Genomic DNA, 26,376 nt, shown 5'->3' with positions numbered 1-26,376 from the left:
CTCCTGAAGACATTCAACAACATCCATGGTAGGATTAGAACCACCAGTCCGCTGGTTGGAGAACGGACTAGAATCACTTGGCCAATTCGAAAATTCGGTCTGCATTTTGTTGGTTTAGTAAGAGATGGTTGTCCAGATATAATACGAATCTAGGACTCATGTAATCGTACACGTAATACGGCAGATGGCCTGACTTATAAAGTTCTCATACAAGGAAGCTGATTTTTATTTTTATTCTTTATCGAATTTGGAATCGGAAAATTGTTCTCTGGCGGATTTTTTTTTACAAGTTATCTTACGATCTGATATCTCCAAAATAATGGAGATTCAATGTCTACAGACTGGAAGGTATCTTAAAGAAACCTCTCAAATGTGAAAAAGTGAGTGGAGTACTGCGTAAGTATAAGGCAGGCTGCAGCAATTTGTATGCAGATACTTTAATGACGGTATTTTTAATAATCGGCGATTTGATTATGCTGCTCAAATTTCAGAGGTGAATTTAAGATTAAAATGTCGCAAATAGCCCGCTTCTAGCTGCAGCCAACGGCATAATTACTCGATGCGTGATTCATTTTTAGTATATATATATATATATATATATATATATATATTTTTTTTTATATATATGAGATAGCACTTATTTGTTGTGTGAGAAAAAGAAAGAGAGAAGTTAAAAAAAAAAAAAGTCGACGAACAAGTGATTTGAAATCAATTGAAAGTTTTTTCGATCTAGAGCGGTTTCCAGCATGCGCCTTTCTTCATCCTCCTTTGCAATTCCTCTCCTTATCCCTCTTCGTTTTAGTCCGACTGACCTTCAAGTAACGTTAAGAGAAAAAATTACAAATTTGGTCGAAAACAGTTAAACGATGCAACCTGCAGAGGGGTCTGCGTAAAAATAAAATGCAATCTCTCTCTCTCTACTCCCACCCACCCTCATTTTAATCTGGCGTAGAGAGAGAGAGAATGCTAACTACCCGGTTAGCATTCTCTCTCTCTCTGCTGCGGTTCGAGTCCCACCGTGGGTATGTCGTTAGGTGAGAGATGATTTTCATCACCCGTTGCGAAACCCTCTTGTTTGAGGCCTGAAGTGGAGCTTGAAAGCGTTTCATGTTTGAACAGGATTTCCAGATTGCGTAAAATTAAATTTTATTTATTTTTTATATTATTTATTTCTTTATTTTATTTTTGTATCTTAGCTCAAGGTAACTATAGGTTTGCTATTTGTGGGTGGGGGTCACATAATAATAAAACAGTGTTCAAGTAATTCTCAAACAGATACATCCTTGAAGAGAATGAAAAAGCAACAAATTAACAACAAAAACAAACACCACGACCCCTCGCAATTAAACTATCAAAATATAAAAGACCCTCAAGTCTTTAAGAGAAATCTGAAGAGGATTCATTTTGCTGTAGATAAGCGCTGAATGATATCACAACAAGATTATGGATTCGTTTCGGATCTTTCCATGGCAGTCCAATAATTTACTGTATGCATGGAAGTGTTTTAAAATTATTATTATTATAACTTAACGAGTTTTTAGATTTTATTGCGATGATAATTTGTTATGTATAAAATCTTATTATTAATACGAAAGCATGTGGTTTAATAAAATTCTAAGATCTAATGTAAGTTTTAACCTTCCATCATACGGCATAGGGGGGGATATGGGCTAAGGTTCTGGTCCCTCAGCTTTAGAGACGAACAACGTGGTACTTTTTTCCAAGCCACTTCCAATAACTAGGATAGTTGTGGAAAATACCCGGATGCTAAAAATCGTCAACCTAAATTCAATGTAGGCGATCTGATGTAATAACACTGAAACCGTAGGAATGAAAGTTTACTAAAATAAGATGATTTACACCATCCTACCCCAAGTATAATCTATGATTAGGATTGTCTTCTGTCAGCCGTATGCAACTGAAAGTCAGAAAACTGTTCCGCTTACCCTATTTTTTTACACTCGCAAATGACCATCTTCAATAAAGAAAAAAAAATTCAACCACTCGTCTATAACTTACCAAAGTGTCCAACTTCGGAATGGTTCGAACGCAGTGGTCAATGTCTTCTTGAGTAATCTCCACCAGACTGCAGTTTTCTTCTTCCGTAGGCAGAGGGCAAAGGTCATCCTGTGTCACCCAAACGTGGACCTGAAAGTTCAAAAAATGTCACGTAAGCATCATATATGGAGGTGCATACAGAAAATTTAAAATACCAGATGATATTTCTCTTCACGAATGGCTAAGAATACAAATATTTAACCACTGGGGGGGGGGGGAAGATGTGTACAATATTTTTTTGCTTATTAACTGCTTTTACTTAAAACTTATTAAGCAATAACTGCAAGCAATGATATACGGATTGATATCCGCTCTCACTTTTCCAGCGCAAATGGAGGCAGATCACCAATGGTAACGATAAAACATCCTTTTTGCACTTGAAATAGAAATGTGTACGCTTGATGACCATTTCAAGCAATCCAAAAGATACATCCGGGTCCACTGCACTTGTCGAAGTGATCGTATAACACGGCTTCTTCAGTCTTTTGTTATCCATTCTATTGGACATTTGAGTGGCTTTAGTGACATGACAGCTGATTATAGCCGAAGGTAACAGCTTATCTTCCACCAAGTCCATAGTGCTGAAATTCTGAAACGGTCGTTTTCTTCTGCATGCTTTGGAATGAAAAAAAAAAAAAAAAAATACATATAACGTTTATTTGCAACACTTCTAGTTGTTTGGTATCGTTTGTACCATAAGCGTGCAATTTAAATAAATCGGACAAAAGATGCGGCATCTTTCACTTGGCTACTAATTCATTAGTACGCATGTTACATATTTGTAATTTAACCAGAGTATTACTATAACATTATTTGTGCTCAACAAAAGTATTGCGTTGCATTAAGCTGTGATCATAAGAGAAAGCTACGCCAAACGCTTACCCAGTGGGAAAAGAGCCGGACTTAGTAATGTTATTCGGTCAAAGGGCATCGGATATTTTTTTTTTTTTGCGAGTTTTAGGTCTGTTTTAGCATACGGCCTGGTGGGCACATGATTGTTAAGATTCAGTTGTTTTATTGGTGGAAGTCAAGCTAGTAGGATTGGCATGGTTGTCAACCAGAAGGGCAGTTGTTTTAATGCTTCAGGAGATTTTCAGGTGGTTCACAGTTTACTAACCCGAGTAATACAGGGTACGTCTCCCCAAAACTGAACTTTCATCTCATTAAACAGGCAACCAAACAGAATACATTCAAATAACAAACATCATATACCTGCTTCACGACCTTAATTCCAGAAGACAAAAAAATGATGCACTTTCTGTGAGAAAAGTCTTGAAGAATCGAAATATCATAATATTTCGGTTCTTCAAGATTTCGGTGCTTGCAATTATATAAATTATAATTGCAAGCCTGAAAGGGACGTTTTTTCATAGCTGTAACGTTATTGTATTGTTGACAATGTATTCACTAATCCATCCACCTCTGTGTAAGCCAGTTATTACCATTAATGCGTTTAGATAACCATAAATCGCAGAAGCGATCTTTGACTTATATCTATTTATTCGTCTCGCAGTCCGCGCGGTTAGCCTAGGGGCTTTGCGCACAGTTGTTGCCTGGACTCTGACCAGAGCAGACGTGTTTTATTGTGCTCCGCGTCCATTGTGTTTAGTGCGTTGTTGAAGGATTAAGAGCGTCGTAAGGCGATTATCAGTGCCCTCGCCCACGATCGCTAAGTGCTTTCCGTGAAGATGCTTACTGTTTAGGAACATCGTCAAGTAATCCGACCATCCCTAGTCTGGCCGTTCGTAAAGAGAATTCCACCAAAGTAAACGGACCGAAGAAAAATTTATCGGAAAACGCTACAGTTTCTTCCATGGATACCAACGTAGACATCATATCTTCAATAAACCTGCCCGAGGAACTGGACTGGAGTAAGGCCTGCATCCTACAGTGCGACCCAGCTGGAGCCCCGTACAACGAGGAAGACGTCATAGAAAGCCTCAAATCCAAGGTAAGAGGTTCAGATGTCTGGCACCTCGGAATTCTCAAATATAATTATATTTTCCTTATTTCCTTTAAGTCCATTGCTGTGAAAGAAACGTTTGTAAATTTTAAAGAATTGGATGTATGTAAACGTAAATGCAAAATCCTACCAATATCTAAAAATCGTAAGCTAGATATTATTATACACTGGTTAACCCCCTCCCCCCCAAATCCGAAACAGACTTGTGTCAATGCACTTCGAAAAATTTGGAAAAATCGAATGCATTGAACAAGTCACCAGTAACACCAGGGATAAAGAGTGGGCACATGTCCTTTCTAACAAAAGAAAAGTAACCATCACCTTGAACGAAGGCACCAAAACTGAAGAAATACCGTATGTCATAAAAGTTCAAAAAATGACGGGAATAGTAATCATACCAGGACGCCCCCCGCCCTGCATACTTTCGCTGCAGGAAGATTGGTCACTTAAGAAAAGAATGCAGTGCTCCGAAATGCGAGCAGTGTAATCGAATAGGCCATAACATGAAAGAATGTCCTGGGCAGACATACGCATCGATGTTAGCCAAACGAACGGCTGTAGACCAGCCAAGTACACAAAATGAGCTGGAAAAAGCAGACGATGTTCAAGAGAACAACTTAGAAGACATGCTACTGAAAAAAGTAAACGAAAAAAAATACATCCGAAGATATTAGCAAAAAAATACTCCCAAATAAGCAGCAAGAAGAGGGAACACCATGTGTGTGTGTAACCGCTGAAGAAAATTTATGTAGAGAGGACATTACAGAAGGGAAAAAAAAAATGCCGGAAAAGATGAACTGCAAGAAGCGGAAACATCTTGCATAACCTCTCAGGAACAAAACTGCAGAGAAGACATTGCAGAAAAAAAAAAAAGAATTTGTCAAGAAGAATGATCAAGAGGAGCTTACTATAAGTCCGGAAAATCTGGGGGGGGGGGTGAATAAAAAAAGCCCAAGTGCTTTCACCCCAAATAGAGGGAACAAAATTAAATTTACGCCTAATGTAAAAGCAAAACGAGAAAAAGATAAAGTAAAAACTCAGAGAGGAAAGATCTGCTGATTTAAAAAATCATGAAGAAACCAATTAATATAGTGAGCATTAATTGCAATGGGCTAAACAGCCAGCAGTCACAGAAATTATTAAGAAACATGATACATCAGAACCACACAGACATTGTAATGCTACAAGACACGAGACTAAACACAGACTCAGAAACAGAAAAAAAAATTCACAGACGCCTGCAATGTCATTACTACATCGTTGGCGAGCCAGCACAAGGTAATGGCATTGCAGGATTATCAACACTCATAAGAAAAAAAATCAACATACAAATAATATCCCACAGCACCATAATAGAACACAGAGCCCTCGAGGTTGAATTGGTCTGGGGAGATCAAATAGTGTCGTTAATCAACATCTACGGCCCTACTAATCACAACAACAAAAAACACTTCTTGGAAATAAAATGCTAAACATAAAAAATATCATAGCAGCCGAGGACATGAACTTTACTGAAAACAACAATATAGACAAGGAAATTAAAAACACTTCAACAAAGAACAACTTCACACACATAATACAACGACGTAATATAAAGGACACATTTCGCATACTATATTCTACACGGAGGGACTATACACATTTTCCCCCCACCAACGCCTCACGGCTAGACAGAATATACATAAGCCAGCATCTAAAGTCCACTGTTAAGGAAGTTTGCCATGCACCACTAACTTTTAGTGACCACCACTTGGTCAAGGCTAAACTGTCCCTTGAGACCTTAGACAGCAACACATATACTAACAGAACTACCCGCTATGGAAACTAAATAACAGTATTATTAACACAGATCAATTTACATCGAAAATTAAACAAATACTAGACAATGTTCAAAAAATAACAAATGTAACGGAAGCATGGAACAAATTTAAAATACAAGTAAAAAAAGCTGCCATAAAGATAGGGAAACAAAAAAAAAAAAATACAACACAAACAAAGAAAAACTAAACATAATTAAAGAACTAATGCAGAAGTAGAACACAAACAGAACACTCCCAGAAAATAAAATAGCCATTAATGCACTCAAAGCAAAACTAAAACAAATTGAAATAAAAGAGGCTGAAGGGGCCTGGGTTCACGCTAAAATATAAACAATGGAACAAGATGAAGGAAGGACCAACGCTGCGTGGCTCTTTGAAGAGCAAAAAAAAGCAGAAAGCGCAATTTAATAAAATAAAACACGAGGGGTTAGAAATCGAGGAGATGCAAATCTCCTCCGATTCTTCCACTCACAATACACGAATACATTCTCTGAAAAAGAAAATGACGAAACAGAAACACAAAACTTCTTAACACAACTACCAAGATTCACAGACAAGGAAGCAGAACACATAAACTCACCAATCACGCCAACAGAATGCAAGAAAATCATAAAATCCCTATCATTACACAAATCCCCAGGACCCGACGGCCTCATTGCGGAGTTTTACAAAGCATACTACCCCCTGTTTGAGACACTATTTGTGAAAATGCTATCTGAAATACACAATTCGGAGAGCATTCCGGAACATTTCAACCTCGGCTACATAGCATTAATTCCCAAAAAGAAAGACACAGCAAACAACGAAGAGACACAATGGAGAGGAATCACACTCCTCAATACAGACCAAAAAATTCTAACTAAAATTATTTCCGAAAGAGTGCAGATACACATAAACCAGATCATATCCAAATCCCAAACCCTCGGAATAAAAGGCCAAAAAATAGAGGACAATATCCTTGAAATTCGATGTATATATGAGCACCCCCAGGCAACAACCATGTCTTCTGGTAGGTCTCGACATTGAAAAGGACTTTGACTCAGTGAGTTATCATTACCTACATGAAGTCATCAAAGCTGCAAGTTTTGGGGAAAAATTTCAGAATCTGATTTCAAATATTTACACCACAGCAGCGTCTCGCCTAATCATAAACAAAAAACTGTCTGCACCGGTCAAAATTAAACGCTCGGTCAGACAGGGAGACAGTCTCTCTCTATGATCCTCTTTGGTCTCGCCTTAGAGCCGGTGATACGAGAAATATCGAAGCATCCCGGCATAGCAGGCACTCACATAGGAGGTGAAGGAAAAACAAACGTGCTCGCCTATGCCGATGATGTAACACTAACCGTAACTACGGCCGAGTCCTTCACACTCGCATACAACATACTCAAAAAATTTGAAAAAGCGTCAGCACTCAAAGTAAACCTTCACAAGTGCCATGCGATGTTCGTCGGCAGGTGGGTAAAAAGGCCTACTATGCAGAACGACATAAAAATAAACAAACACCTACCACTTCTGGGGATCGTCATAGGGGAACAAATCCAACACAACACAACACACAATGGGAGCTTGCACATACAAAAATAACTAAGAAAATTACACAGATGAGACACAGACAACTATCACTAACAAGTAAAGCTAAAATATGCAATCAATACTTACTGTCTAAGATATGGTACCTCATGAACAATACCAACTACAACGGCCAAGAAGTAGACAGAATACACAGAGAGTGTGCAAAATTCATCTGGGGTTCCAAATACGAACCCATCAGAAGATCCACAATATTCCATGACATTGAGGCGGGAGGACTCGGCTTAATAAACGTACGCCTAAAAACTCTAAGTGCGAGAGCAAAAACCATAGAGAGAGCTTACACGGAGGAAAAAGCGTGGAGCGCATATATAATATATTATATGCAGAAGATAATGCCCGACAAAGTAATATGTTCCCTTCCGCGTTCGAGTGGCAAAACACCAAGAATATTCCACGAGATTGCGGAAGGTTACAACTTTATTAACAAATACATAGGAATAAACGAATTCTTGAAGATGAGACCTAAAGCAGCACACAAACTCACACGCACAGTTATACCACCACCACAACACCGGGAGATTGAAAGAGGGCCATTAAAACTATCAAATGCACTTAAAAAAGCTTTCAATCCATAAACCTAAAATTAAAAACATTCTACTACAAAGTACACCAAGCTTGTTTGCCCACCAAAATATGGTGCACAGCGAAAGGGATCCCTCTTCAAGGCCCCGCCAGATGTCATTTTTTCCCCGAACCAAAACACTTTACCACTTAATGATGTACTGTCCTCACACTTCCCGAATATGGAACACGGTTCAAACATTCATAAAACACAAACAACCCTTTACAGAACACACATTATACTGGTTAAACGAAGGTAACATTAACACAACTAAAGCAATCATTATTATAACAACCATGTACTCGATTTGGACATACAGATGCGACAAAATTTACGGAAGGGAAACAGGACTAGACATACTCAGGAAAATAAACAACATATTAAAAGAAACAATCACAGATTCCATAAACAGAAACAAAATAACAAAACACCAATGGCGGCAAATAGGTCTCATCTCAGAATTCGAAGAACAACTGCAAATCACAGAAATAAAAAGGACTCACCATAAATTTAAAAAAAAACAACATAAAACACACACACACACATACACGATAAAATAAATATACATAAGCGAAAGAAAAGCATATTGTAAACTTTTTCATTAAGCTGTATAATCACTTGTACATTAATTGCTTTATGCTATGATTAGTTGTAGTTCTGTGCATAATATTTGTCAACTATAGAGGTTGTAGTTTAGTTTTATGTATCCAAAATGTCAATGACAGTTTATAGTAGAAGAACTTGATGACATTTTACTGATCCGGTGGGTAACTCAAATCTCTGCCAAAATGTAACCCTCTCTTTTTATGTTAAAACAAACACATATGTATATAGAGAGTTGCAATCTCAAAGTGATAATAATGAAGCAATAAACCATGCAATGATATGCAAAAACAAGTTTTAGTAATTATATGTTAAGAATATTTATGATATGTAAAGTAACTACACGAGTATGTATAAATATGGTATATGTAAATAGCGCTTAACACTTCATGATAAGTTAATAATGTATAATCCAAACTACTATATCTGTATAATCCAAACTGTATATGTATAATGTACAATCCAAAATGTTTACAGTCCAAATGTAAAAGTGTCAAGTCAAACATAACAAAGGGCTATAAAGAAGTGTCTCCGAAAGAATAATTATATGTATTATAAGTAAAATAGTCATATGCATAGAAGACGTATTATATGTAAAGTAGTAATAGGTATATATATATATATATATATATATATATATATATATATATATATATATATATATATATATATATATATATGTGTGTGTGTGTGTGTGTGTGTGTGTGTATTTATACATGTATATATGTACATTTATATATGAATATTGTCAGATTAGTTAACAATATAAAATCCATTGTTGTATATTTTAAAACAAACCTTACATAGGTTTAAGGAAATGTGTCCCCTCATAAGAGACAATAGCGTAGATCGAATCCCATATGTAATTGGAAATATACCACAAAAATATAGGAATTTCATTATAAAAATGAAATATGATTTATGGAAATAGAAATGTGACTGGTAATTTAAATTCATAACACAAAATTCCATGGATAGTAAAGTTATGTTACATTAAAAGAAAAAATACTGCTCAACTCATGTAAAAAGGACTGTAGGAAGAAGCAGACACTGAGCAGATTATGATGTTAAAAAATAAGGAAAAATAAATTGTACATAATATATATTATTAAGATATCAAGAAATGTAAATCAAAATGCCAATTAGAATAAGCATTCTATGTACAAATGTATATATTGTAAATAGTTGTATATATATTTATTTTGATTGTACATAGATGCTTTAGTGTTAATAAAATATACCTAGTGGCTTTGCGCTTCGCACCATATGCCTGGGGAAGGAGTGTCCTGGGTTCGATTCCCGTCGCCGACGTGAGGAGCTTAAGGATCTTCCTCAGCCAGAGCCAAGTTAGCCCGCCTTGGGCGTGGACAGCAGGGTTTCCCCCAGTTTATCTGGGGGAAAACCCTGCTGTCCACGTGTGGTTTTTCATCCCGCAAGCAGGCAAACCTGCCCCGTGAACACAGGGATCTACAGCCATAAATACTTAACCCCCAATGAGGGGCTCAACTCGCCCCAATAGGGGCGGGGGAGAAAAGGGAGGAAACTCCATATGAATAAATAAATAAATTTGTCTGGCAAGGGTAAGAAGTGCTAACATTGTTATCAATCTTTTTTACCATAATTTTCATTTAAGCCTCAAAACCTGTCTTTCTTACTTACTGTCATACTTCTTACTTAAGAAGCATGAATGTATCAATATGAATCTTTCGCGGGGAAATTCTGACTGTTTTAATGCACGCACAGCAGCCGAATATTCAGTGACCGAAGAGGCAATGGTTATTCGATTGAAAAACTAATTGCTAGCTTTATACTTGATTCAGAAAGGCTTAGCAAGTGTATGAAATGTCAGTATGCTACCAGTTTAGCCAAGAATGGTTTCCCTTTTTGCTAAATGAACGTTGTATATTAGTTCGAGTGAACACTTATACCTTCATGAGTTAAAACATTATGGCCACCCAGCCTCTTTCAGGCCAACCATATTGCACAAGTGGCCGGAAACAGGACCCAGTGGTGGTGGTATCCTGGTAGTGGGGATTTTTCTCATGGAGATCTTCGGGTCTTCACATTCCCTACTGAACACATTTGGACCGATGATTTTTACCTTGGGAATGTTTCAGGCCAGGCATTGGTCTACATGGTGACAATGTAGTCCGATGGAACCGATCTCTTCCAGCAAGACAACGCTCCGTGTCAAAAGCTTGCATTGTGCAAGCATGTTTTGAAGAGCATAATCTAAGCATTCTGTGCTCTCCTGGCTGGTTAACTCTCCTGATTTGAATCCATTGAACTTTTGCGGGACACGTAGTACGCAGCATCCACCAATCGACGACAGTCTCTCGTTCGGTTGCTGACCTCCGGGAAGCTATTCTGTCTAGTCGGTTCAGAATTCCTCAGGACACCTTTCGTGGTCTAGTTGAGTCCATGCCAAGACTGACATAGGAATGATTTTGGCCAATGGAAGCCCAGCACTCTACTAGGTAGATGGTCATAGTTTTGGCTGATAAGTGTATACTGAGAAGCTAAATAATTTTCCACCTATGATGACATAACTAATTAGAGGTTATAAAAGCCACATCCATCTATTAATATCGTAGCCCCAAATTTTTCCTTTCGAGATGTAAGGATGATTTCACTCAAGTGTAGCCAAAGATAATCTTTTCTTACAAATGAATACATGTTTCAAAATAATCGATACAAATAAGTTAAACTGTGTATAGTAGTTAACGGCCAACGTTTTCGATTAGATTTCTTAGTTGATAATAACACAGTAAAGATAGAAAGTTTATCTATCGGTGCAGTGCTGCATGCTAAAGCGCAAAGCAGCAACCTGCACCCCCAAACCTACGTACGAGGATATTAACTGATTTCAGAATTACATTCGATCACGTAAACAAGAACCGACTTATTTGGAGGCACGTGCTGGCTATGAAAGTTAGTTGCATTAGTGAGAAGGAAGAAAAGGAAAATAGAATACAAAGGAAAGAAGAGAAGAAACCAACTTGTTAATCCCTCCAAAATTCCAAAAAGGTAAATATATCACATTTCTTAATGATTACTGGAATAAGGGAGCTTGTTGCACTGCTCGTATTGGACCCTTTATGGGGATGGTGGTGGTGATGTGAGCTTAGTTTTGACGAAGGGATTTACAGGTTAAAGCATAAACTACAAACCTGTTTTCAAACTAACCAAATCGACATTATTATTTGCCCCATGAAAGTCGATTGCAGCAAAACGATTCCGACCATGCTATATCCGAAAACGCCCACTTCGCTATTAAAGAAAGCAGCTTGTGAATGCATCCAAAATCCCCCACACACAAAAGAATGTGGGGGAGAAGAATATTTTGCTTTCCTTTCTCTTCAATGATGTGACCTCCCCTTTATAAAAATCTGCGCGTCTCTAAACTAGGGAAATCCATTTTCTAGTGCGATTCTCGCATTAAATATAAAATTATAAGTTGGAGCAAAAATAGAAACTGGAGTCTACTCGAATGGATACAAATATCGATCGAGCAGCGGTATTTGCATTCATTAAATTCGCATACTCTACTCGTAAACACAAAGCATGCTGCAATACAATTAAAGTATTCTACAAAGTTTCTACGTTCGTTATTAATAGCAGTCATCGAAGTGTTTCCAGCAACGTTTATTATTATTAGAAGAACCCAGTTAAAGTATCCTTCAAAACCAACCTTAATTTCTGCCAGCGTTATCCTCATGTTGGGATCTTTTTCCAGCATTCTTCTTAACAGATCCTTGACACTTTCGCTGACTTCTGGCCTGCAAAAAAGGGAAAAAAATACATGTTCCTGACAGGCCTTTGTAAATGTTTCAAAGTTCAAGTATGGAAATAATCAGAGAAAATCTTTCTCTCACGCAACCACACCAGAATTCCATGAGTATTTTTTGATTTCTTCGTTGTTGTAGCAATTTAAATCGAGATAGATCTTTTCCCAATGTACCAAATAGCTTATTGTTGCTAGTAACACATTTTATTTTATCAATTTTTTTCCCTAACACTGAACTAACCGACAAATTTCTGAAAGATTTCTATTCAGATTCCCAAATCTGAAAATCCGTTAAGCAAGAGTGGATTTATTATAATGTAATTCTATATATTTTAAGAAATGTGCCTTATTTATATCCATCCACCTGCTCATTGGACATCAACAGATGCCGTATGGTCACTCCGATGCTCGGTGTGCCACACCAGTCCTCGCCAGGTGGTCGGTCCTATTGTTTGCTTTTCTGGAGGCTTCAACTCTCTGAAGATCAGTCACTCCATACACACCATCCATTCATCTCATGACAGTCTATCCCTTCCTCTTTTTCCCGAAACTTTACCTTCTATTACTGTTTTAAAAACTTCCCCTTTCAATGTGTCCAAAGTATTTCAACGCTCTTCTATCGATATCCTTAAGAAGTCTTAGAGTTCTACTGATCCTTTCTAGCAACCATCCATTTGCCTGCCTTTCAGTAATATGACAGCCTTTTGTAACACCGCATCTCAAAAGCAGATATCCATTTCTTATCCAACTTCTTTAGGTTCCAAGTCTCAAATCCATAAGTCGCTGTTGGAAAAACAAATGCATCCAAAATGCTCAACTTTGTTCCCGTGGAGACAGATCCAGCCTTCCAGATTTTAAACAGGTCTCTGACTGTTGATTTAGCCATTCCCAATCTCCTTCTGACGTCATCTGATGGGCAATTAAACATCAAGTTCGAGTTCAGGTACTCGAACTTGATGACTTCCTCAAATTCTTTCTCCTTTAAGATACACTTGTTTCTCAGGAGCTTCCCTATCTGTATTTGGTTTGAGAAACAAAATCTTTATTTATACAGATGGCGGTTATTTCATTGCCATTTATAATATGAAGGTAATCTTTCATACACAATACACACACACATTGCGCTGATTTTATTGAGCTGGTGAACAATATCAGTACATCGACACAATGACAGTAATTTAAGAAATAATTGGCAACTATTTTACGACAAATAATAATAACAACCGCAGAAGCTTTTATTGCTGAATGCAAGGTAAAAGTGTCATTTAATTCTTCTTTGCCAGTGTGATTAATTAAGCTGTTTCATGGCAGATGCTGATTACGTTTCGAACAAAGTATTGACATCAAGACGCGGAGTTTTTAATTATTTCTCTTTGAGATTTGATATCGAAAACCAATACCCGTTCGATATGAAATCAAAACTAAATAGCAACGCAAAGGTTGGCTGGCACAGCTTACTAGAATCTAGTTTTTTAGATGTTTTGCGAAAGAACCATTAGCGAGAAAAGACTAAGTATTTCACTGAATGCTGTAAGAGCAGTCAAGAGAAAGGAAAAATCGATAAGAAGTAAGACAAAGGATTCTAAACATTTCTTTAGGAACGTTGGTCAGATAAATAAACATGCTTCGGACTGCATGCGATTCTCGAAATTGCTTTCAAACCACGTCGGAGATCTTTTGGTAAATACATAAAATCATTCAATGTGTTTGTCGGCTGGCTTTATATATTTTTAATACACGTGGATGCTTTTGTTTTTCACCGAAAATATTGAGTTTATTACTCACTTAAGTTTCCAAATAAGCCTACATTACGCACCGACCGAGAGTTCGCTTACGAAAAATACATCTCTGACATTTCAAGTTCCTTAGTATTGCACGAGTTTTTACTCTCCTAAGGTTTCTGGCTGGTCTCTGAAGAGAACCAACCAGTTCGAAACAGCTGTCAGGCCAGCGAAACCTTATCAAAATGGACTAATAAAAGACGAATATATAGACGCTTGGGGGACGCCTATGTCTTTTAAGTAGTCCGCACTATGGCAACTCGTCAATGCCGGAGAGTGTTGGTCAACTTCTTTACGAAACTCACAGTTTCTACATTCGGCTTTGAAATAATGCTGGAGCTAATATCCACTTTGCTTATTTAATTTTGCATCGCCGAATTGAAGCCTTCTGGCTCTTTATTTTAGTAAGTACATACTTCAAATATTCAAAATTGCGTTTAAATTTTCATCTCTTGCAAATATCTGCCGAGTACCGATTGCTCTGCAGGCTGATTTGTTTGGGATTCTTTACTTTCAAGTATACCGTACACGCTTCGAATGGTCGAGTACATCTCTTCCAATAAGCTCATATCAAAGAAAAGTTAATGAAAGGAATCGTGATCAGCTTTAACATACTTCAAAATATATGCCAAATAAATGTTTTTTGCATAAAGTCTACAATTTACGTGTTGGGCAATACAAATAATATAAACTGTTCTAAATATTAAAGGCTGCTCTACCACATCAGTAAATAAAGTATTTGCATCGGAAATCAATATTTCATAAATAAAACTTTCCAGAATCTCTCTCTCACACACACACAAAACAGATTAAAATTGGAAACGTAAATAAAATATAAATATGGAGTGTTCATCTGTTGTTTTTATATTCTTTAAGACGATCACATTTTTTAAAGTAAGCCGCTTAAGATTGCCGATAACGTATAATAAAAGCAATTAAAATGGAATACTTACTTCTCTTGAAACGAGAGAGGTTGGCTCTTGATCTTGTTATAGAGGGCGAGGATGTTTGTGTCGTGGAAAGGCACCTGGCCACAAAGAAATGCATAGAGAGTAACTCCCATCTGCCAGATATCCAGAGCCTATTAATACACAAAAGAAAATTGGATCGATGCATTAAACTCGAGAATACAATTGTACTAATGCAGCTTCCAATTTAAATTTAGAAATGTGAAACAAAAGGAAAATCTTAGCAAATATATTCCTCTAGAGGCGCTTGAAGCAAACAAATCTCCGTCTCTTTCTCGATAAGATTGCTAAAATAAATTCTTTCTTCCACAGGAACATTTTAAGGATAATATGACTAAGCTTTCTTAGATTTGATGATAAAATTAAATTCCAAAAGCACTGCAATATTTTATGAAATTATAGCTCAACATGGCAACCCGCTTATTGGAGGTCTGAAGTGGTTTGGAAATATTCCATGTTTGGTCTCTAGAGCAGGGTTCTCCAACAAAGTAAAAATAAAGTGACGAAAATAAAATAATAAATAATTAAAAGCCCTGCTCATGGTACTGACGTATTGTACATTTACAACCTTGTGTGAGTGGGAGATAACAAACAAGCTGTTGCTAAGTGAGATAGAAGGATTTATTTCGTGCAAGATGGTTCGAGGCCTTTCTATAAGTGAAAAGTTGATGGATAGCATCTTTTCTTTTGAGTATTTAAATTAGGCAATTAACATCGACAGTATTTACTAAATGTCGTTGCAATATTCATCGAGACTTGTTTAGATTATTAAAAAAAATTAAGACACAAAACCAATAAAAGTGGTGTGTGTGATATCGCCTTTCCTATGACAACCATAGGTGGGTTTTGCATTGATGGCAAAGCATCAACTCCGAGATGTGAACGTGTTTTATGCTAGAAACATTCTGCCATTGATGTATACGACTAGCCTTTTTGTTTTCCTCAAATTCCGTGAGAAAAGTGGGATAAAATACGTTCAAAGATAGGAAAATTTTGATCTGAAGGTATCAGTCGGCTGTAAAAATTAAATATATAAATATTAGAAATTGTCAATTCTTGACCACAAAGATTAATGAAGATTAACTATTATTTAGATATTGGTCAAGTGCAGGTGAATAACTATTTTAATTACCAACTAGTTTCGCCGGCTTGTGCTGTCAGCTTCATCGAGATACAATCAGGAAAGCAAAGAAACGAAAATTACAAGCTAAACGTTAACTGTTAATTCTATTTCAATAACAAAATTATAGTGCGCTTGAAACAATATGTGTGTCTCGAAGTGAAACAAAAGGAACACATCAACTATATATAACTTCTTCCTTTCTATCTAATGGTTATAAGAATTGCTTCATTAAAAGAACTTCGAGTAGTTTTAATATGTCTTCCTCTTCAAGCACAGAGGAAATAACGCGCATTACTATCCCTTATGTAAAAGGCATCAGTGAACGTATAGCAAAAGTTTTAAAACCACTGAATATTTTTGTTGCCTTTCGACCGTTTAGAAAAATCTCCACCTTTCTCACTTCTCCTAAGGTCAAGCTTCCACTTCTTAATCATCCAAGTGTTTACCAAATTCCGTGCTCTTGTGGATTATCTTATTTCGGACAAACGGGAAGATCTGCCTCTATTCGGCTAGAAGAACACCAATCTTATATTGAATACTTTAAACCTGAAAAGTCTGGACTTGCAGAACATGCCATCTTCACTAGACACAGAGTTCATTAGAGAAAGACAAGAGTTCTTCACAAATGTCAGTTCCTCATGGAACGCCTTTATAAAGAAAACATGTGAAACTCTACTTCATTCTCCTTACTTAAACAGATCCGACGGCTTACGTCTATCCCCTTTATGGGAGATAGCACTTTAAAAATCAGCTAATCTTTTCTTTTTATTGTATTGATTTTTTATTATTATTATTATTTTTTTATTTTTAGAAAAGTTATTGACCTTTTTAGTTATCTTACACCAGCTACTTAGGTGGCGCTTTTTGGAATTGTCAGTTATTGTTTAATTTGAGCTTAATGTACTGAAGATGCCTGTGACACACAGGCAAAAATTATACTATTAAATAATCTTTGTACGTGAGTTTTTTCCGTTATTAATTTTGTATCAGCTATATTAGAAACAACAGACAACATAACTGGCCTTTCTTCCCACTTCTCTACAACCAACCACATTATTGAATGGAATAAAAGTCTTATGCCATATATAGAAGAAAACTACCGTTCCAGAATCTTCAAAGAAGCTGCTACAGTCGCCCGTTCCACAAATAATCTCAACAGGAACCAAGGTTTAATCCTACCAGACATATTGAAGACTTTAATTAGAACAATAAACACACAAGAAATGAACTTCAGTGCAAACTACAAAATGCATCTCAACATGTAAATCATGTATCCGCGACACGCATATTGTTTCACGCGCACCACAATTTTGTTATTGAAATAGAATTGCCAATTAACGTTTAGCTTGTAATTTTCGTTTCTTTGCTTTCCTGATCGTACCCTGATGAAGCCGACAGCGCAAGCCGGCGAAACTAGTTAGTAATTAAAATAGTCATTCACCTACACTTGACCAATATCTAAATAATAGTTAATTTTCATTAAATATAAAAATAATTTAAAACGACATCCAATTGAGGCAATCATATATATTTTAATCGCATAAATATTTAAACGCATTCTACATAGAAATCTAGCAGTGTATTTCTATTTGATTTTCAGCAAGCAGATTTTTTTAAAAGGATATAAGTATAGTACACATTTAAAAATAATCATTTTTTTTAATGAGTTTAAATGCATTTATAGCTCTGAAACACTTTAATATTATAACTATTTTTAACAAACTCAATATTTGGATTCATCCGAAATAATAAACTTCGGCGTAACAGAAGTCCGACGAGTAAGCTCTTGACCTATTAGATTGCCATCAACTAAAGTACTCAGACGTTTCCGTAAATAAATCCATTTATTTGTTATTACTTAAATCTTTTTAAGTTATATTTTTATTGGTATTATTCTGAAAAATATTGTTATCACAAGAAAAGCATATAACGTCTCCAAAAACATTAATGTAAGTAACTTGTAAGTCTTAAGACATACAATTTGCTAACTTCTCATATGAAAATAAACTATTAGACCACTATGATTTAAAGGCATTGCAATGTTCTATTTTCCATTAGCAATTCATAATACGAGTAAACCCTGATTTTAAGTACGTTTAAGATTAAGTGGAATCATGCAGTTATATCGCCATGTTCACCTCATCCCTTTCCAACTTTATAGTGAAAATGTGAAGCATTTTTAAATTTTCCTCTCTTTAGTGAGAAGCAGCCTCTTTCGTGAGTTAATAAATTCCAACGAACGAAAAATGTAAGACTCAACTCGACGAGATGCAACACAAAAGCAATATACGTAAAAAAACCTGACGTGATGTGTATACGTCAATGTCACAGGGAAGGGAAAAGGGAGCGAAGGAAGAAAATTCTATTTCTTTGCGAAAGCTTAAACAAGATTTAACTTCCTGTGAATCTACACGTGTTGATCTAACCGATTCTTCGGATGGCATTGCAATGTCACTTACAAAGAGTGTTGAAATTGAGGATTTTTCATCCTCTTTTGGATGGAAGAGGTCGGCTCAGTTTTGAAATCTACATGGCCGAAAATTTCATCCTCTGTCTTATGTAATATTTATTTATTCTCAGGGCTGAACAGTACTCACGTGTAAGCTGCCTCTTTTGTTTTCAGTGCCAATTATTTCGAAGGTACCAAATAATTCTAATTTACTCAGATCATTTACTTGTCACTAAGTACTTTGTGCTGCATCTTCTCCTTTTTATATAAATATGCAGTTCCAAATTGAAACTCATTTTCATTTGGCATATTAGCCCACTTACATCATACGTATCTGATCCCCCCCCCCCTTTCCAATCAGGCATCTTTTTTATTTCCTCTCATGAATCTATGATTTGCCTTTTTCATGCAGTACATTTCAATGAAATGGACTAATAAATACCGAATTTTAATCCCGCTGGTTACTCGAGACTCCATATCTTAAAGATATATCTTAATTCTTCACAAAAAGATAGAACCATAAACATAATGGCGAATTCACGAACTACCACCATCACTTATCCAAATTGCCATTCTGGTAGCTTGACGGTAGTCTTGTCATTATACGGGGGATGCTCCTCAAATATTCTCGCATGGAGCGACCGAATCTGTGTTGCGAGGAGCGAAGTAATGTCCAAATAACTTTCTTTTCGATGTACACTGAAGTGTTTTCATATGAACACTGTCGCCACGATGCAATGTATATTTCTTGCACCATCTCTCTCTCTCTCTCATTTATTCATGAAGGTCATTCAAATTAAGTAGATATTTTGAGATTGGTTACATTTTTCGTTTGCCATAAAATATATCACGCAGAATTCGCAGACGTCATCCAAGAGCTATAATACAGAAATGTCAAACTGCGAGTTGTCAACCTACGCATAAGTGAACGGTATCAAGCTTTAGATGTTAATAAAGTAAAAACGTCACATTTGCTATTTTGAACATAATTTTGGTAACGGTTACTGTACTAATTATGCTCTGTAAGCCAACGCGACTGCGATTTAAGAAAACAAAATGCGCTGAAAAACAAACCGAAATACTATAATTTTTCTTCTTCTCCCTTCTTCGTGTTAGGCCTACTGGCTTGTTACGGAGCTATCTTAAACCCCTTGTGAGTCGTACCCGTCCCGAGGATAAGGTGACTAGCCCTAAGCCTCCAAGGTATATATTCCATGGCTGTAGCTTGTGTGTTCAAGGGGCCGGTTTACCTGCTTGCGGGGTGAAAAGCTCCAGATAAGCCAGGGAGAAAAACCCTACTGTCCAAGACCGGCTAACTTGGCTATGACCGAGAAAGATCCTTAAGCTCCTCACTTCGGCGAGGGGAATCGAACCCAGGGCACTCCTTTCCCACGCATATGGTTGCGAAGCCACTAGGCTAACCGCGCGGACTACTATAATTTTTAAAGGATATAAATAACAAATGTGATAAGTGTTTCAGTTGTTACTTATAAAATAGCTTGTTCTTTGTGTATCTTAACACTTCGCCCTGAAATTTATTAATTTGAATACATATTAGATAAAATATTTATGACGATAATTATTTGTAAAAATTATGAAACGCGTACTCAATGACAAAGTTCTTATGATGGGGGCGCCACTATGTAAAGGCTGGAAAACACTGCTTTAGGTAGCCAGCACGTTTGTCAACTAAACAACAAAATAAAGTGTAGTATATGCAACGAAATCACAGCAATAAAACAAAACGACCTTTAAACAATTGAACCATAGTTTAATCATTCAACCACATTAGGATGAGAAAGAATTATCTAATGAACTTACTTTCCCACTGTATCGATCTCTCGTTTCTGGAAGAAAAAAAAAAGAAAACCACACGTGTTACATAAAAATCTATCTGCAAGTTTCATATATAAAAAATGTGTCATTTTAATAGTTAATATGTGGTCAGGTTAATAAGCACCCTACTACGATCTAGTTCTGGTTTTAAGAATATAGTTGCTATTTGACTGACGTTTCATGTCAGCATAAATTAATACGACATTCATTTTACTATTAATATGAATTCACATTAATATTAAAAATGGAATCGATAAATTTGAAATAGTCTTCACGAATAATAATAATAAAAAAAAAAACACGCGGGGGTTTGATGATAAATTATAACTTTGGAATAAATCAATATTCTTTCAATAGCTAATGAAAAAAATCAATATTCCATGAATGTTTCTATGGAATATTGTTTTGAGAGCCTTCTCTCTCTCACACACACACGCAACACACTTATACAGTGCTTTATTCAAGACAGATTGCACGGATGTCATCGCAAAGGTTTAGCATTAATAGTGTGTTTCCGTGCCGATTATTTAACTTACCTCTAAGCGCCTCGGGCGCTACGAATGCAGGTGTTCCTGCCGTATCAGAGAGAAAAGCATCCACTCCTTCGAACTGGTTGCAGACTCCAAAGTCAGAGATCTGAAATCAATGAAAAGTGGCCGTGTTAGTGGTGGTAGCACCGTCATTACCTTTGTTGGAAGTGGATCACATCGATAACACCGCTGCCTGACACTGTCGTGCTTAAGAAGTTTTATTTTTAGTTTGCCATAAGGGAAATTGTGTTATCTGCTCCAAGACATATTTATAATTCCTATTTTTCTGTGCCTACTTGTAAGCCATCACGTGTTTTATACGAAGTGTTTCAAGTGCTTCGAAATGACGTTTTCCTGTTAAAAATTTCTTGCTCGCTGAAAGCCTTAATTTTTTTTTGTTTTTTGGTATTTTTACGCATGATACGTGTTTATAAACTGCAGCCGTTCACCTTTTTTTAGACAATTAACAAATTGTTTTATGTTTCTCTGTTGTACGTGCAAAAATTCATAATGTACAGCAGGCAAATGTGACTTCTCTAGTAAATGTAACAAAACTTCTACACTCACCTGAACCCTTCCATCGTCGTTTAGGAGGAGATTGGAAGGCTTGATATCCCGATGTACAATCTTCTGAAAATGTACTACAATGAGAGGGGAGAGAGAGAGAGGGAAAAAAAAACAAGAAAAAAAAAAAACGTCAGTACAATACATAAAGCAAGATATTACAAAATTCTCAAATTAACAATATTCCCGAATAAAAGAACATGCTCATAAGTTGCTTTATAATTGATTTTTAAAAAAATATTCGACAGCGACTTCAGAACTGTATTCTCACTTGATAAATTTGCTGATTTATCAGCCAAACTACAAATCAAGAGAAAATGATTGATTGATGGCTACAGCCACATTACAATATCGCAAAAAATGTCTATCAATCAGAGTCAAACTGTACACAGAGTACTGTTTCATGTGCTGAGGGGTTCATTCTCAAGTCAATCAGACTCAAGGACAAAATGTGCTGATCTTGGTAAACACGGTTGCAGAATTAATCCGAATATCGCTGTCAAGTTTGTCATGTAACAGTTGTAGAAATGAGATTCAAGATCATGGGTCGCTCATCATATTTCATGTCATGTAGTGCTATGAACGGTTTTTTCGTCGAAAATTGCTTGAAGCGCAACCATTGAATTAGACGATGAGTAAGCAGTGCTGTCGTTGGCAGCAAATTTTATACGATAGTTCTAAATTGCATTATACACAGTGCCAATGCTGACTTCACGTTACACATTTGTATTACACTTTTCCCACTTTCTTATCGCTCTCTTCATCAAATGCTCTTCAGAATTAAGTTCAGAGCTCTTATCAGGCCAAGACAGCGTTCTGATGCAAGGTTTCAAATAAAATGAAGAGGAAATGAATGCATGTCACTATAAAATAATGCTCACGTTAATTTCATGACATTTCAGTCACTGCAAAATACCCAAGTCTTCAAATGCACCAAACTGATTAATTAAGAAGGCATCCAGAATTGAACATTTTATGCAAGGAAATACAGCTGACCAACCATTTTTCTTCAAATACACGCTAACCCCTTCTAGGAAATTTTATTGTATCCTGTGAACATCCTCCGTACCTCACATAGACAAACTCTTTGGCTGAAAAGAAAAAAAAACCGGTTCGAATCCCGTTTAAGACGTCAAGAAAATTCATCAGGTCTTTTCAATCAAATGGCGAGTTATCCGGTCTCGTAGGAGGTAGAGGGAAACTCAGGTTTTTTTCGTCCTCAGAACAGGCAAACCGACTCCATGAACACAGTTTCTACACATACATCAAGTACTTACTCTCTCCTCAGAGGAATGGCAAGCCGACTGCATTAAGTTGCCTAAAACTCCTAATCAGCGAACTCAACCCGTCTTGGACGGATGAGAAATGGTGGCTCCTTTGAACAGTTTGGTAAACTGCCTCTTCAGATCTACAAGGACGCTTGCCGTACTGAATTCTATCTTCGCCATGCAGACTGAACTTCAGCTGAAATGACGTTCCATTGATCTGTACGTAGATTATTGAGAAATATAAAATATTCCGACAATTCTGTGTTGCCTGGTGAAGTGAGGTTGTATGGAAACTAGATGAGTGTCAGTATGGTTTGGTTTAAATGGAATTATAGGAAGGTAATTAAAAACAAGGAAACGCGGAATTAATTTAACTTCTGCACGTGTTCTCTGACGGTTTGGCAATTTGGGAGATGAAAAATCAAATTTTGTGAAGGAAAGTCTCTGTGGACAACCCATCCCACGCGAAATCGGTTAATTTGCCTTTCATTGAAAAGTCCCCGTAAAGGTTCCCTCCTGCGATAAACAGGATCCGAGCCAAAGTCTTTCCAACTGGAAAAGTCGCATCATACTCGGGATTGTGCTACGGAGATACTAGTATCAACGTGCACCGTCATACTGCCAGGACGGTGGTGACAGTTCAAACATTAGATGGTCAACATAGATCTGAATCTTATAAAAGACCTTTGACATGTACATGGCAATATAAGAGTCTGAATTTAGTCAAACCCTAATTTTTTTTTTTACTAATTAAATGATACAATATAAGCCTATTATTATTTGATGAAGTTCAAAAATCAAAGTTCCTTTTCTAGCTCATTCAGTTTAAGTTGGTTGAGCTAGAAAGCACTATGTAAATAATAATTCTATCCTTCAAAAAAATCTTAAACAAAAATCACAAAACCCGCCTTTGTCTTCAATAACATTCCACTGATTTTTTCTCGTCACGCTGCCTACTTATTCTTGTTTCAACTCAGCAGACAACTTCCGCTACTATTTTTCCCCTACGTTAACCTAATTCCCGTTCCATTATGCTTCACGATCACTCAATCTGCCTTGTTCTCTTCAAATGTCAAGATCGCGTTTTCCCTCTCGTCACCATAGCAACATCATTTTATCGCTGAAAATCCTCGCACAAATGTCACCTATACAAAATACACTCGTGACGAATCAGTTAAAATATGTAAGGCATGTCAGAGAAGAACGGCGAATTCCTCATTTTCTTTTTCTCGGATTCAATAAAAATGACTTCGCTGTGAATGATTTCCTTATTTCTCATCAAAAGTTCTCTAAACTAAAATGTAATTTATTGCACTGCAACATATTAATATTCTATTTGACTCATTTCTGGGAAACATGATGGGGAGGGTAGGACTAGTAATATGTTTTCATTCGTCGCACATTTAAATGGCTAAAGGAACACCACAAAATATTAAACCACAACTGGATGTATAATAAAAAATAATATTTGAAAATTACTTCATGCTTGACACAGGCAAAAGCTCTTTTATTCTGAAAATTCAGGATTTTAACTTCAAAAGTATAAAAAAAAACTAACAATAGAAATCGCACTATTTTTAAAACAATACGAGTTGGGATTAGGAACACGAGATGGCAAATAGTTGTCTGCTGTACGCTTTTTACTCTTAAGTTTAAAATCGTTTTTTAGAAATGAGCTCGGTTACTGATTCTGATCAGGGCTGACAATGATTGGCTGTCAATTTTATAAATAAACATTTAAGCCCCCCCCCCGTCCAGAAAGAGAGAGAGAGAGAGAGAGAGAGAGAGAGAGAGAGTGGCAAGAACTGATTATTTAGTGAGCTGCGTGTTAAAAGATAAGCGTAGTGATTTATTTAAGACAGGGCTGTCCAAAGCACTGCCCGCGGTGCGATTTTGTGCGGCCCCCTGTGGGTTTTGATTTTGACAAGGCCAAAAATAAAATAACAATTTGAACCGAATTCGTATTAGACGTATTTTAATTCTATCATTAATCGATAATCTCGATGTTGGTTATATTATTTGGTATTTTTACATCACTGTATACCCACGTGTTTTTCAAACATTACAGGTGTCAAAGAAGCGTTCTTACACTGTTTTGTTCCAACGCGCATGCTCCGGGGGCTCACGGGGAACGTGAGCGCGCGATTACCGTACAATTAGTGTTGTTCGTTTGTTCAGCTTTCGAGGTGTGTCGCTGCTACTCACTCAATTACTAGATACGCATTGTGATGCGACCCTCAGATATTTTTTTTTTCTAATGTGGCCCTCGGATTATCTAAGGATGGACAGCCCTGATTTAAGATATTACCACGCGAAATTAAATGAATTAACTCAGATTTTTAAATGTAAAGCTATTTCCGAATGTGTTTATTTGTATTTTCAGTGTAAATTGAAGAGAATAAAAATTTAGTGCCGTAAGCGGACAGTCTTTCAGTAAAACTATACACTTTTTACTGATCTAATTTCTATCCAAATTAGCAACAAAGTCAATTTGCCCCCCTCTCGATCCTGTCGTTTGCACAGAACACATCATTCTACTCGGCGAGTAATGATGTGTTCTATGATGGAGAACATTTAAACAGCTGAGTTCCGCATTACGATATGGACCCGAGTACGACATCAGATCCATGTCATAGAGATTAACCGGTTTTCATTGTATTGCAACGTAAAAGAAATGAAGAAAGTTGTATAAAAACGAATAAATTAGAAAGGAACGAAAAACTCTCAACCCGAAAAGTGGAGCAATCAAACTGGCTTTTGTTGAGAATGTAACACGGATAGGAGGAATTCTGTAGAGAAATCAGGGAATAAAATGCAATTGCAGCAATTCCCAAACGTAATCGCAGTCCATCAGACGATGATCAACCGGAGCTGATTGTCTTTCTTCTCAACCAGACAGGGAATGACAGACGCCGAAATGCACGTGGGAATTAAAGAATTATTGGTGCCAGTAGCCATCATGCAAGACCGATTATGTTGCGTTTTACTTCAGAAATGAAAGAACAACAAAAAAAAAAAGTAATTGATATATCAGGAATAGTCATTAATCGGTGATTCACGAGAACTGCAACAGGCATCCTGTCTCCCATCATAAGGAAGAAATGCCACAAGCACGTTTTGTCGACCACTGAATTGTATATTTTAAACGTATAGTAGCTATGCCAAAGAGTTCCGTAGTTCGGTTGGTATATTCGAGCCCTGTGGTTAGAAAGGCCTGGTTTCGAATCTAGGTTCGATTTAGCTGGTCTCATATACGGTGGCGGAAAGGTTTTCTCCCTGGAAGTCGGGTTTTTCGTCCCTCAAAACAGGCAAACAAATCCCGTGAATACACACAAACGCACACACACAGATCTACAGGCATAAAGACTTCCCCTTAGGGGATGCAGCAGATGAGTGGGGTGCCGACTGCATTAATTCGCCGTGATCCTAATCAAGGGACCTTACCAGTCCTAGGACACGGATGGGTTG

The 26,376-nt window shown here is 36.8% G+C and overlaps 1 protein-coding gene across 3 annotated transcripts in view; it reads right to left on the bottom strand.

Annotated features, from left to right (window-relative positions):
- LOC150094093 (calcium/calmodulin-dependent protein kinase kinase 1-like) overlaps positions 1-26,376 on the bottom strand; it is a 349,079-nt gene that overhangs the window by 939 nt on the left and 321,764 nt on the right. For all 3 annotated transcript variants that reach the window (XM_090412062.1, XM_090412063.1, XM_090412064.1), the window contains 6 exons: positions 21,644-21,717; positions 21,083-21,182; positions 20,532-20,557; positions 15,124-15,251; positions 12,294-12,381; positions 2,020-2,148 (listed from right to left, as the gene is read on the bottom strand). In XM_090412062.1, coding sequence (XP_090268188.1) covers positions 2,020-2,148; positions 12,294-12,381; positions 15,124-15,251; positions 20,532-20,557; positions 21,083-21,182; positions 21,644-21,717 — 545 coding nt within the window. The remainder of the gene's footprint in view (positions 1-2,019; positions 2,149-12,293; positions 12,382-15,123; positions 15,252-20,531; positions 20,558-21,082; positions 21,183-21,643; positions 21,718-26,376) is intronic.

This window comes from Typopeltis vanoorti, chromosome 22, assembly GCF_054136105.1.
Source record: "Typopeltis vanoorti isolate ZY-2024b chromosome 22, IOZ_Tvanoo_1.0, whole genome shotgun sequence".
Classification (NCBI taxonomy): Eukaryota; Metazoa; Arthropoda; class Arachnida; order Uropygi; family Thelyphonidae; genus Typopeltis; species Typopeltis vanoorti.
Note: the sequence above shows the minus strand (reverse complement) of the source record. Positions and strands in the feature narration are given on the sequence as shown.